This window comes from Dipteris shenzhenensis, chromosome 32 (assembly GCF_047967505.1).
Source record: "Dipteris shenzhenensis isolate YYH24624 ecotype China chromosome 32, Dip_SZ_1.0, whole genome shotgun sequence".
Lineage (NCBI taxonomy): Eukaryota > Viridiplantae > Streptophyta > Polypodiopsida > Gleicheniales > Dipteridaceae > Dipteris > Dipteris shenzhenensis.
Window position 1 is genome coordinate 5,735,438 of NC_141627.1, and position 13,443 is coordinate 5,748,880.

The following is a 13,443-nucleotide window of genomic DNA, read 5'->3' on the forward strand; positions in this document are numbered from 1 at the left end:
ATTTTCGACGAGAGCGCGGGTCCGTACCAAATTCAAAATCTCACCTATGAGCATGTTGCGTCACGACCCCAAGATGGCCCCAAAAATAGTTCCGCAATTGGCTACACCCAAGTAATCGTTGACCCATTGTCATGTGCTTTTAGAATTACTCATGTGCTTTGAAGTAGTGCTTGTGCACTTTAATTGTGCTTTGAAGCATTTCTAAGTTCTCTTATGCTTTAATCGTGCTTTGAAGCACTTCTAAGTTCTCATGTGTTTTCAAGTAGTCCTCATGTGCTTTCTATTGTGCTTTGAAGCAATCCTCATGTGCTTTCATGGCTTCTATGTGCTTTCTATCGTGCTTTGAAGTAGCTTTCTTGTGCTTTGAAGATGTTTCATGTGCTTTGAAGTAGTCCTTATGTACTCTTATGCGCTTTCTATTGTGCTTTGAAGTAGTGCTCATGTGCTTTTATTTACTTTCTATTGCGCATTGAAGCAATTTCATGCTTTGAAGCAGTTCTCATGTGCGTTTTATGTGATTTCTATTGTGCTTTGAAGTAGTCTTGATGTGCTTTCATAACTCCTCATGTGCTTTTATGTGCTATGCACATTTAGCACTTTCATGCGCTGGTCATGTGCTTTCAAGGGTGTTCATATTCTTCAAAGCACCTCCATTTGATAGTCATGCATCTACTTTGATTTGTAGACAAAGTTCTTGGAGTTCAAATCAATGCATCATGGTATAATTATAGGGTATCTTGATGTAACTATAGCGCAACATAGTTTTGAGAGGTTCCAACCATATTTTATGAGAAAGATAAAGAATAGGAATACTCCTTGTTGCATTCAACATGTGCAAATGATGTACTTCAAAGATGCCATAAACTGTCTTTAGTGTGTGTGTCGTTTGGTGTGCATGGAGCAACTTGATATGTATCAGCTATTGAGAAATATACACCGCTAATAATGTGGGAAATACGTATCTCTAGTAATGTGAGAGGGGGACTTAAATTACATTTCTTGCAAGGTCCACTTCATACACTTAATTTTGTGAAGCAAGAGAAGCCATTGGGCACCTCCCTTCTCGATATGAAAACAACACTTACGCAAGAATCTAAAAAAGGGGTGTAATTTTGCATTTTTGCAAAGAGAGAGAGAGCGCGGATCAATGATACAATTGAAGGACTCTCAAGAGGGAGGTGGCCTTGCGTTGGGCACGTGGTGTGCCAGTAGAGAGGAGCCGTTGGAGGACGGGGACGAGGGCAGAGGAGTGGCGGAGCTTGCGTCGCAAGGAAGTAGCGATAGTAGTGGTGTCGGTGTCGAGGGGCGTACAGGCCGCTAGAAGCACGGCCATGGCGTTCTCCTGGGCCTTGCTGCTGCCGTCGACGACCTGGCGGACGAGCGCCTGCAGCGCACGGTCGTCGACCTCGACTCGAATGGCCAATGCGGAATCAGGGCGACGAGCGAGGATGGCGAGCACGGCGAGGGAGTCGGGGGCGACGTAGTCGGCATGCTCACCAGACAAGGTGCAGAAGAGGGCAGGGACGGCGGAGTGGGCGAGGAGGGCGGAGGCATGGTGGCCATGGAGGGCAAAGTTGAAGAGGGTGGCGGCGGCATCGCGCTGGCCACGGGAGGAGGTGGAGTCATGGAGGAGCCGAACGAGGCCAGGGATGGCGCCGGGTTTGGAGCCAACCAGAACTCGGTTGGAGGAGCTACCTCTAGTTAAGCTAAAAAGGGCAGCAGAAGCATTCTCTCTAGCCTCCATGCTACTGCTAACTCCACCACCTCCAACGCCCCCCTGTAATACGTTGACTATGGCGTCCACAGCGCCCTCGTGCTCCATTATCTCCTCCTTGTTCTTCTCGTTTATCGATAGATTCAACAACGCAGTCACTGCATTCTCCTGTGCCTTCATATCCTCTCCCTCCTCCAATAGCTTCACCAGCCTCGGTATCGCCCCCGCCCCCGCTATACTCGCCCTGTTCTCCATCCCCTCCTTCGCCAATAGCCTCAGCTCGTACGCCGCTTGCCTCTTTACCTCCACCTTGCTCCCCGTCTCTAGCTTCTTCACCAAGAACTCCGCCGTCAGCTTCGTCGCCTCCAGCCCCGCCTTCGTGCACGGTACCTCGTCCGCCGCCCGGTGCGTCTTCACCGCTTTCTCCACCGGCTCCAGGACGAAGTCGTTCTCCTTGCACCACTGGGTGATGAGCCTGCGCAGATTCGAGTTGGGGATCAAGTTGTTGTGGAAGAGCTTCAGCCCGCTCTTTGGGCATGTTGTGTGGCCCTCCTGCAGCCACCTAGAGATCGCTGCTCTGTCGTAGGTCTGACCGGTGGACACGACGACGGGATCTACCATTAGCTCCAGGGAAATGGGGCATCGAAAGTCGTCGGGAATAGTAGCTCCGCCATCCTCCTCACGAAGGAATATAAGTTTTCTAGAAGCCGAAATGTTGTACTTCCTGCAGGCGCTACTGGTCACCTGCTGCTCTTCGGGTGCTAGACCGTAAAGAACGCACCTGGAATACCGAACGAAGCTCATGAGGCTATTCGTGTCGGGGATCTCCGCGATCTGTTCGTTGCTCGTTAGGCGCTCCTTTTCCTTTTCTAGTAGGAGCAGCTCTCTCTCACAATCGGTGGCATCGTTGAAGTGTAGACCTAAGAAAATATGCCCTAGCATTTCCGGATCAGGACTGATCTGTCGCTCAAAGTCGGCCATTACAGAAAGCACCTCCGATTGCAGCCTCTTTTCATCGGGGTCGACGTGCCGCTCGGTTTTGCTGGCTTGCCGCTGCACCAAGGTCACTTGCTCCCTCGTTTCCTCTGAAACTTCAAGCAACTCACAGGGAAGCCCGGCGAGAGCATTTGCGATGTCCAGAGTGAGATGATGGAACTGATCTGCAAGGGTTTCCTGCTCCATGAGCAACAACAGATTGCTGCTGTCCCTACAGCCATCTATGAGAGCCTTGATATTCCGAAATATCACCCGGAGCTGCCTGAAAGATGCCAACGCTGAGGGAGGTATCCAAACTCCGGAATCACGGACTTCTTCAAAGAGCAATGACAGGACGCTAACCCTCCTAGCTATGTTTCTGGTATTAGATCTCTGACAAACTTGGGGTTTCTTGCAACCAGCAATATCCTTTGTGGTTGATACCAGAGACTTGACGAGGGAGAGTATTGCTGGATCCAAAGGATGCAACAGAGCTGTGTCTTGAGAACTAGGCCGCCTGCGCCACGATAGTCGTGAAGACACAGGGCGGGCCATGCGCAAGGAGGAGGGAGAGGAGTGCGAGGAGCTGCGAATGAGGAGCCAGGAGCAGGAAAGGAAGGGATGAAGATAACGTGTTGAGTTTGATAGGGGAGATGGAAATGGTGAACGGAGGAGAAGCAAGGATGAAGGATTTGAAGGCAGATGGTGAGCGTGGAAAGTGTCGTTGTGCCGTGTAATAGATTCGACAGGCCGGTGAACTGTGATATATGGAAAGCGTAGATGAAGAGTGACTTGACTTGGCGATGGGATCACCGACGACGAAATCAGACGACGATAGGATCTGATTTTTTATTTATTTTTTCCTATTCATAAAATAAATGCCCTCCTTTGCACAAACGCGTCTAGTATCAATGCCATCCTGGTCCCCCCCCTCTAGAGCTCCGGGGCATTGTCCTTGGCCCTTTCTCCTTTCCCTGATATGACTTCATCTCGATTTCTCTTCGCACCCCGTGCTTTTTTGCGTCACTCTTAAGATGATGCTGCTCTCGACACACAAGAACAAGCAAGTTTGACTCACTCCAACTATAACATTTACTCACTCCAACTATAACATTTACTCACTCCAAACGTGCTATGAACTCCCTCTTACCTTAAGTTATTAGAGACGACAATTCTAGGCATTGTGGCCAATAAAAGAAGGAAAATTACAATAGGGAAACCATGTTTGTGAGGAACAAAATCACACCTCTCAAACCTAAAAAGACACATCATACCTCAAGTGTGGCTCGGTTCTCATCACATCTAGATTAAACTAGGTCCTTGGGATGCAATTTCGAGGAATGACATGTTATGCCAAATATGTCTAGGATGAATGAAGTGGAAGATGATGAAGATGCCTTGCTTAGATACATCACATTCTAGCAAGTCCAAAAAAACATGGGATCATTGACTGGAGCCTACATGGATTGCTTCAACTCCCAACATGGAGGTTGGGTGACTACTTGTTGGAGCTCCACGATTCCCAAGAGGCATGGTGTGATACCATAGACACAACCCTAACATAGAAGTAGTGTCAACGTAGCAACAATAGAGTGTTTATTTAAATGCTAATAATATCATATATAAGGGCTATATGGGCTTGAGTGCCCAAAATAACACATTTTAATTTTTGAACAATTCAATTCAATGATGCCAAATTTGTAGCGATGTTAAGCTTCTTCTTCTACCCCCTCCATTTTTAGTAATATGTACCCTTGCTCTTGAAAAAATCTTCAATCTGCAATAGCCTCCCCCCCAACTGGAAAGAATTTATAACTTATTAACATATTGAGGAGGAGGGGTCGAAAGGCAAGCGTAGGAGAGTGATTAATCACAAAGTCCCTCTATTTATGGGCGAGGAGAGTGATTAATGAGGACATCTCTCCATTTATGCATGGTGAGTTGTGGTTCTAAATAAGGGGGGAGGGGCCTCCCCCCCCTAAATTAGGAGAATTTAATACCTTATACATGTATTAGCTTGTTATTAGCCTAGTGGTAAAACCTTGTGAGTGGTTATGGATGTGGTGAGTTCAAGCACCCCCTTTGCATGAAGTTTTGAAGCTATCCCTTTGACCATAGCTTACGTGGGTAACTCCACCTTTTCACCCATAAAATAGATTGAAATTTTCAATTGAAGAACTAATGGAGGAATTAGGCAAGAAACATTAGGTAATTTATGGGGGAATTGAAGAGGTTTGGGAAGAGAGCATTAACTTGCATCCTTTACTTACTTTCCTTTCCTTTTCTAGTTTGGCTTTTCATCCAAAGGTAGATGTCTTGGTAAAATAAATTCTCTTTTTCCATGGCATGAGAGAGAGAGAGAGAGAATGCCCCTTTACCTTGGAAAAATATTTAATCTTGTTATTCTAGAGAACATTGAGAGAGAGGTGAAGAGACTAGTGGAATACATTATTTCCTTCCATTTTCCCATTTGGTTTCCCTCTAAAAAGTTGAAGATTTTTCTTGTCAATGCCTTTTAAAGCTAGCTTTTCATTTGAAATCTTGTAGAATATACTCCCCATTTTTGTCTACAAATATCCTAGTCCCCTTCCCCCCGAGTCCACCCACCCTTTTTTTAGTCTTTCTCTACAAATTTCATAGTCCCCCCCCACCCACCTACCCTAGTGTCCCTCTATGTGACATTGATTTTTGTGTAGAGCTAATAATTAGAGACCCATTAGGTAAGATAGAGCCATGCTTTATACAATAAGATTCTCAATTCTTGAAATCCTTTCCTCGTTGCTTTCCTTTCAAAGGTTGTTAGATAAAGAGACATGGTTTAAAGAATAAGGTTCTCAATACTTAAAAATCTTATATGACTCATGAAGGTGGCTGGCTATCTAGAGAAATTTTCTCACGTGAGGATTAGCACCATGTCCTAATATGCAAATCGCATGGAGTTTTGATTACGTAGATAGAGCTATGCCTAATAAAATAAGATTCCTAAGGCACAAAAGTCCCTTCTCACTCCCTCTATTTTCACAAGATGTTAGATAATCCTTTTCTTAACGAGTTGTATATGTTTATTTTAGACTTTTTGGCAAAACCATTGGTTTTTCCAAGTATCAATTTTTCTCGCCAAAATTTGAATGGGCCTTAAGGTCCCAATGGAAGGACTAATGATTGTTTAACATGCAATACTTATATGAAATGAAGATTTATGCATCCGGGTTGATATAGAGAACCGGATGCATGAGTCCAAGCAATTCAATTGATGACCTTTTAGAAACTTCTATAAATATTAAAAACAAACCTTGGAATGAAAGACCGAACAAGAATAAGAGAAAGCAAAATGAGCTTTGGTCAATCATTCCCCATCGTGATCTTCTAGCCTTAAGAAATATCTACAAAATAGCCAACGCTACTAGTAACATGAACTCCAACCTTGAGCTACCTAAGGGGTTAGGATACAGACATGCACTCTTTTAAAAAAAACATATTTCAACTAATGAGTATCAAATTTACTCCAGCAACTCAACTTATAATGATGATTCTTGTATTAAAGATTTGTTTAAAAACCATTTGAGAGACATGGATTGCGAGGCTAAAATCAAACACATTAATTATGAGAGCAGAATCAAACACATGGATTATGACGCACTTCCCTAATCTCTTGGCACCGCTTTCCAAGATGGATTGGTGTGTTTTTTCAGATGGACTTTGCCATTATTCCCTAAAGTCTATATTATCACATTGAGATGTCAATATGTTCCATGTCCCCTGTGATATGGGTAATCTACTCTGTCTATCCTCATTCTGCTTGCTTTTTTCATAGTCCTCTGGGAAGCTACTCTGTTCTTTGATTGTGGAGCAATATATTTTGCTGGAATTCTCGGTTCACCATACTGGTGGAGGATATTATTCGAGATTATTCGACCTGACCTATCCTTTGGTTGGGAAACAGGAGGGTGTGAGTCGACTCAAGGTGTAGCCTTCCCACTACCTTGAAATGGATTAACTATAGGTTTTAGGAGGATTGAGGAGCCTACTGATTCTTCATCCATTAACAATCTAGACTCGATGAAGAAACTATATTTTCTCCCAAATACTCTTGAGAAAGCATACCTTCTCATTGATGTTGAGTGAACTCAAAAGAAAATCAAGCAATGGATAATCTATATTGTTCAATTTATAGACGATATAATCAATCCAATCTATCAAAGCTGCTTCATGAATAACTTATGCTTGTAGGGTTTTCAGGAGGCTCCACCAGACTGAATGAGTCTAATTCCTATACTGGGGTTGGTTGTGGAAAAAATACTCGAAGAGACACATCATCTTCCTAGTCGGTTGAAAAACGAGAGGAATTCACAATATAAGGAGAATACACGCTGTAAAAGAATTTATCTTTCCATGGACCCCGTTTGATGGTTTGGTTCAGTATATCGTAAATGGATCCGATTCACAGGGGACTAGAAATTTATCCGAAGGTGTTGCGTTCAACAGTTTAAATGGATCTAATTCATAGGGGACTAGAAATCTATCCAAAGGGGTTGTGTTCGATGATTGGAAAAATAATTCTTGGTCCACAAAGCTCTTCCAATTTTTCCAAATTCGAATCTTTGACTCCAACATACTTAAACGCTGCTTGCTTGGTGATTGGCACTCTTTTTGTCACTTCATGTTTCAAAAGAATTACATGAGTTTTCAATCTTGTATTCACCATGACCATATTCTATGAGTGTAGTAGTTTGATTAGACCCCTGTTCTCATTAAGTCTCTTGTTCTCGTGTTATAATAGTTTCATTGGATAATGGGGAGCGCCTTCATGTAATGAAATAGAAGTAGAGTTATAGTAAATGATTCATTAATTTGAAAGTTACCAATTGCATACCTACCATGTTTGCTAAATGTTAATGGGGAATTGTCTTCTAGAATAATGCATAAGGACTCCATTACACTTAAATTTCCATCATGGGTACTTCTAGAATAATGCATAAGGATTCCATTACACTTAAATTTCCATCATTGGTACTAGTACAATTTTGCAGGGCTAATTCTAATAGCCTCAAATCAAAATTATAATAATGCTCAACATTTTACTATAAGAGAGATCCCCCACAATGCTAATTAATGTGAATGTGAGCATAATTCTTGAGCTTATGGTAATCGCACTACTTTTCTATGAGAATTAGAGTGCTCATTTCATGGCCCCACTAGAGTCTCCAATCTCAAGGCTCAAGAAGTATATCTTAATAGGAATTAATGCTGTGGTACCCATTGATACTCCTTAGTCTACCATGTGATGACTTGTCAAAATGACAATTGCAAGTCATAGCATTGTAGAGAGAGTTCAAATCCATGGTTATGAGATTGTGGAGAGTATTCAAATCCAAGGGTTGGAGAATATTCTTGGAAGATCATATTTTCATTCAAGATATACAATGAATCTGCCTCATAGGGTTCATATATAAACACCCAATATAGCACGTGTGATATCTCAAGCGGTATTTATATACCCCTTATACCCATAAATTATGTATATTTTCTATAACCCCATTAGAAAATAAAACCCATTCTATTGATTGCACATGCTATTTTTTGTTGGATAACGGATATGTAAGATGCAAGGAGTCCCACCACTCGACATGGATTAGGATTCAAGGTGTGCTCATACCACACATTGTGATATACTAGAAAGAGCATATTAAAAAGAGAGATGTCATATCAATTGTGTGAATTTTTTGATCGCTTCATAACACTAGATGTATAATTGTCTCAAATGGATGAACAAGACTGAATGACAGTCACCCACTATTGAATTATGTAGTGCTTATACTACCCCTTGGGAGGAGGCCTTCCACATGCCAAGTAAAGCAATCATAGTAAGAAAGTTGGCTCACTATACATACTGAGTGCATTGTCAAAGTTTATAAGGAAGATATGCTGTAATAAAGTTTTTGGCTCATTGTGGACTTTGGCTTGAATCCCAAGGCTCAGCACTCACCCCAACTCTGACTCGAGCCACATTCTTGTGGCTCTTATCTATAAAATGTGTTTGTAAGGGGAGTTTTGTTGAGGAAAGATGCCGCTAACAAGAAAACCATATCAAAATAGAGAGAGAAATAAGGCTTCCAAAAGGCATGCAATCCTAGATATCTTAGGGGATCTCTCAAATCTGAGGAGAAGTCCCATCCAATGTATTTTCTCAATCAACTATTTTCTTCGTCTTTAAGCGCTCGATACCACGCACCTGCTTTGCCATCCAATTGGATTCCAAAGGCTCCAATCTTATCGCCATCGGAGACGTCTCCAAAGGCTGCACATATTTGCTCGAATTGTTCTACGTATGTGATTGGATCACCTTCTCCATGGAACTTCGTGATTAATTTGGCAATGGCAATGGATCTATTCCTAGACCCATGGTTGTCTCTAGCTATAGGAAATGCAACTGGCACTGGCGCCCCCCTTCCTATAGCTTGCACTATCGTTCTAAGTGCATCATCTGACAACACCGTCTGATGAATAGGAGGTGGCTGTTGATATGGCATTTGTGGTGGATTTGGATATGTATAAGCCGGTTGTGGGGGATTGTAGGCTTGTTAGGATTGGACCGGTCTTGGATTTTGTCTCATGTGGGGATCCACAAAATATGATGTGCTTGGTGTTTCATGTAGTGGATTCACCGTTGGACGAGTTTGCGTGAATGTTGGTCCTACCGACACTGGGTTAAACCTAGGTGTCGGCCCTTGATAAGCCATTGTTATGATCGGTGGTCGTGCCATCGAAGGTCTATCTTGGAAATGCTGTAAAGGTCTTGGTGGTTGAGGCATTCGTTGGGCATTTGCCTCCATCTGTTGTGTGTTCATTTGTGATCTATAACTCCCTTGAGGATCAGATGGTCCTGCTTCCGATTCAAATCAAAAGGCTGGTCCACCTTCAGCATGTAGGTTCTGAGAATGTAGATCATGTTCGAAGGGTGGTGTCATCCCCTTGTCGTGTGTTCCATAACATCAGGAAGTCCTGAAGTCACTGTGTTCGTGCGAGCCAACAAATTCATGTCCTCTATATTCTCAAACAGTTGAGCTCGTGGGTCAAACCTTCCAAAGAAATTGGTGATTCTTTCATAAATCCTATTGGAAGTTGACTGCGTAGGGGACTGAGTCCCTGTGTTTGGAGCAATGGAAACTTGAATTTCATTTTGATTAGACATGTTGTCCTCCATGCACTTTGTCCTTCCTTACCTACTTTGATCGCTTGCTTTTTGGTTGGGTTATTTTGGGGTTTCGGATTTTGTGGTGTTCCAGCTTGACCCGGGGGATTCACTCTTCATTAAAGGGGGATGTCACCTGCGTGCATGAACTTCGAGAAAACCCCCTATTTAAGATCCACGTAGGATGATAAAACACCCCTATTTAAGCTTATAAGATACCACCAAAATTCCATTATGTCCCCCCCTTTCCTTAAATCTACATTCTTTCTCAAGCATTTAGATTACACAATAAGCAAATCTAGGTTACTTTCCCTATCACTATATTATGTCCCCCCTTTTGAAATATGACATGGTCCCCCTAGCTTAAATTCAATATTGGGGAAAAAAAAGGGCCCCCACCCCTAATGTATAAGCTTATGCCTCATTTCAAAAAAACCCCCTATTGTACACTCACGTGATATCATAAGTTTCCCCCTATGAATCCCCCAGGCAGCTTGACCTTCTCTCTGTTTTACGCAACTCTCGCGTGATTGCCTTGGCTTGCATGCGAGTAATCACGTTCAGGGACACTTGAGCAATGTGTCCACGTTCAATCCCTAACAAGTTAAGACTTGTCGTTCTTGGATTTGAAGCATCAACAGGTGCTCTTTGCATCAATCAATCTTTGTACAAATGGTCTATACCACATCCACTACACAATGGAACATTGGCAGTGAGTGCAGTCGTAACTAGCGGTGCATTATTGTGCCTATATGGACAATCCTTGTAATAATGAGGTCCCGCGCATCCATAACATTGGACAGGTTGTCCCGCTTGCGCCTTTTGTGGACACTCGTTCAGTTTGTGTGGTCCATTGCACTTGTAGCATTGTATTAGAGGTCTAGTGTTTGTATTGTGCATATCCCTAGCCTTTGCATTTACTGGCACTGGCACAGTAGCGTGCTCGCCAGGAAGCTAAGGAAAGAGAGATAAAAGAGAAATCTAGGAGGATGACCTTGTACAAAGGCACCCTCGAGGATGAAGACTTAGGGGATGATGAACCACAAATTGAACCAGCAAGGATCCCCCTAGCACTAAAAATCACCGACGAAACCACGTTTGGCTTGGAATCATTGATAGACCCAGGTGCAAGCCACAACTTTATATCATGTGAGGCTTGGCAAACATTGCCAAAGGGGAGCATGGTCCCAACCAACGTGATAGTCAGAGCTATCAATGGCACACGGACGAAGCCCATAGGATACATAACATTAGATGTAATCATTGCTAAACATGTGTTGCAGGTACGCTTTTATGTAATGCCTGTAGGTACCATGGAAGAGCATGTGATCGTGGGACGTACGTGGTGTTATCTAACCAACTGTCACATGCAACATGCCAAGATGGTATACAAGGGCAATGCCGCTCAAGTATCATTGCTACACGAGGGCCCATCGACGCAACCTCCAACTCCAAAGAGGGGTGATTCAACTGCTGAAAAGGGTAAAGGTAAACAAGTTCTAACACAAAACACCTCACCCACAAAAACCTCTCAATCTCCAAATCCTACACCAGTAACCTCCACAGCACAACCTCATCAATCACAATCTCGCCCACAACATACGCCTTGTTCACACGACATAAAGACATCGACAGTGTCAAGGTGGATTCCCAAGAGACTGCTACAAGCTCAAGGCTATTTCAATGGAGAAGGAAATGTATGGATACCACGTCAACCTCATCATCAGAAGCCAACATTTCCCTCGTAGTCTAAACCCCGTCAATTTTGAGCTAAGAAGACACAACGTCGAGTAAAGACACATCAACAATGGGTACTAGTGCAACTACTGGAACACCAAGGTTTTTACCAAGGCAATGATCAAATATGGTTACCCAAACAAAAGAAGTCAGCTGCTACGAACGCATCATCTCAAGACAAGACACAACCAAAGATATCGAAGAAGACAAAGATGGTATGGGTAAAAAAAGACGAACTCCGCTACAAAGCAAACAAGCCCATCACTGCCAACAGATGCGCAACACAAAAGGGCAGAACCACAAGAATCTACCTGGAGGAGGGTGACGCCGAAAGCCACACCTCAAAAGGTAGAACCACAAGAACCTGCTCTAAAAGACAAGGGAAAAAGCAAAATGGTAGATGTTACAAACGTTCCATCATCATCAACATCTATGCCTTTTTTGCCAAGAACGCCAATAACCACATGGGTGATTAGACCTAAGGTAGTTACACAAGAACCTACCGTGGGTAAATCTAACACCTTCGACAAGAAGACTCAGCATGTGGAAAAGGAAACAGTTACACAAGAACCTACTTCCGCAAGGGAGGTAGCACCATAAGAACCTGATTTCCCACATGACAATGCAAGGAACGAGGAGCATTATGAAGTAGTTATCATCAAAGACACCAAGATGATGCTCAAGGATCTTGCACAATCAGTTCTTGCTATGATGTCGCAAGTCAAAATCCCACCAACAGTAACGATGTCAGCTTCAAGGTATGCCATTTGGATTTTCAATGCATTACCATGAACCAAGTGTTGCATATCAACTACTCAGGTAGATAGGTCTAACTTAAACTAGGGCACAATTTTGTCAAGCCAACATTCCAGGGTCCTTAGCAGAAATAACCGCACAAGGGCAGGACTATGTATGCACAAACACTCACAACGCGAAGGTCAAGCCCAAGTCCAAGTCAAGTCAACAACCAAGTAGGTGCTAGAAGCACGACACCTTTATCAAATAGCTTAAGCACTTACTAGGGTCAACACATTCCAGCACACACACCTGCCCTATCACAAGGATGAAATGGAATGCACATGGCCAGAAGTCAAAAGGGTCAAACACAACAGTAGCAAACAGATTGCAGGCTGCAGGAGCTAAGGTTATTGCAGTGCGCTGCAATAACCCAAGTTAATCAAAGTGGGATCCAGGGAGCTGTAACAATTCAGTATAGTCCACATTGAAGATCTATCACATTGCATGGTCAGAATCAGCTCAAAAAGTGGCTTAAAATAGGATGCTGCATTAACACCGCATTGCATCGGAGCTATGCAAAATGCCACTACATGTATCCAGCACACAGGTAGAGCATATACAAGACCTATCAAGCATGCCAGGGCCATCAATCACTGATATAAGCCGAATATGCATTGAATAATGATCATGCTACATTAACAGGCTAATGCATCGATATGCATAGGCCTCTCATAGGCCTTCACAATAAAGTACAACCAAGGGTTCCATATGGTCATACTATGCTTCAATAGTGTAATGAGAACTCTTAATGGTCAACCAGATGCTTGCAGCAGTCAAAAATTAGGGACGCTGCATTAACAGGTTAATGCAGCGTGGTGACAAAACTCATCCAAGTAAGTCAGGTACATACAGGAAATGATCAAATAACATGTTATATCACATTCCTCATGTTGGTGCACAAAAATAGGCCACAGGTGCAACCTTACAGGGCATGCTGCAATAACAAGTTAATGCATCGGCATTTGTCAAAGTGATCAAATAAAGGGCCAAATATGCATTGTGAAGTGAGGGTCAATGTCCTAGAATA

General features: G+C 43.1%; 1 protein-coding gene across 1 annotated transcript; it reads right to left on the reverse strand.

The window, feature by feature from the left end:
* Positions 1 to 926: 926 nt before the first annotated feature.
* Positions 927 to 3,556, reverse strand: LOC147880226 (U-box domain-containing protein 17-like). The gene has a single exon (XM_087371063.1). It carries the CDS (start codon positions 3,242 to 3,244, stop codon positions 1,145 to 1,147), a length of 2,100 nt encoding a protein of 699 aa, XP_087227189.1. The 5' UTR covers positions 3,245 to 3,556; the 3' UTR covers positions 927 to 1,144.
* Positions 3,557 to 13,443: the final 9,887 nt, after the last annotated feature.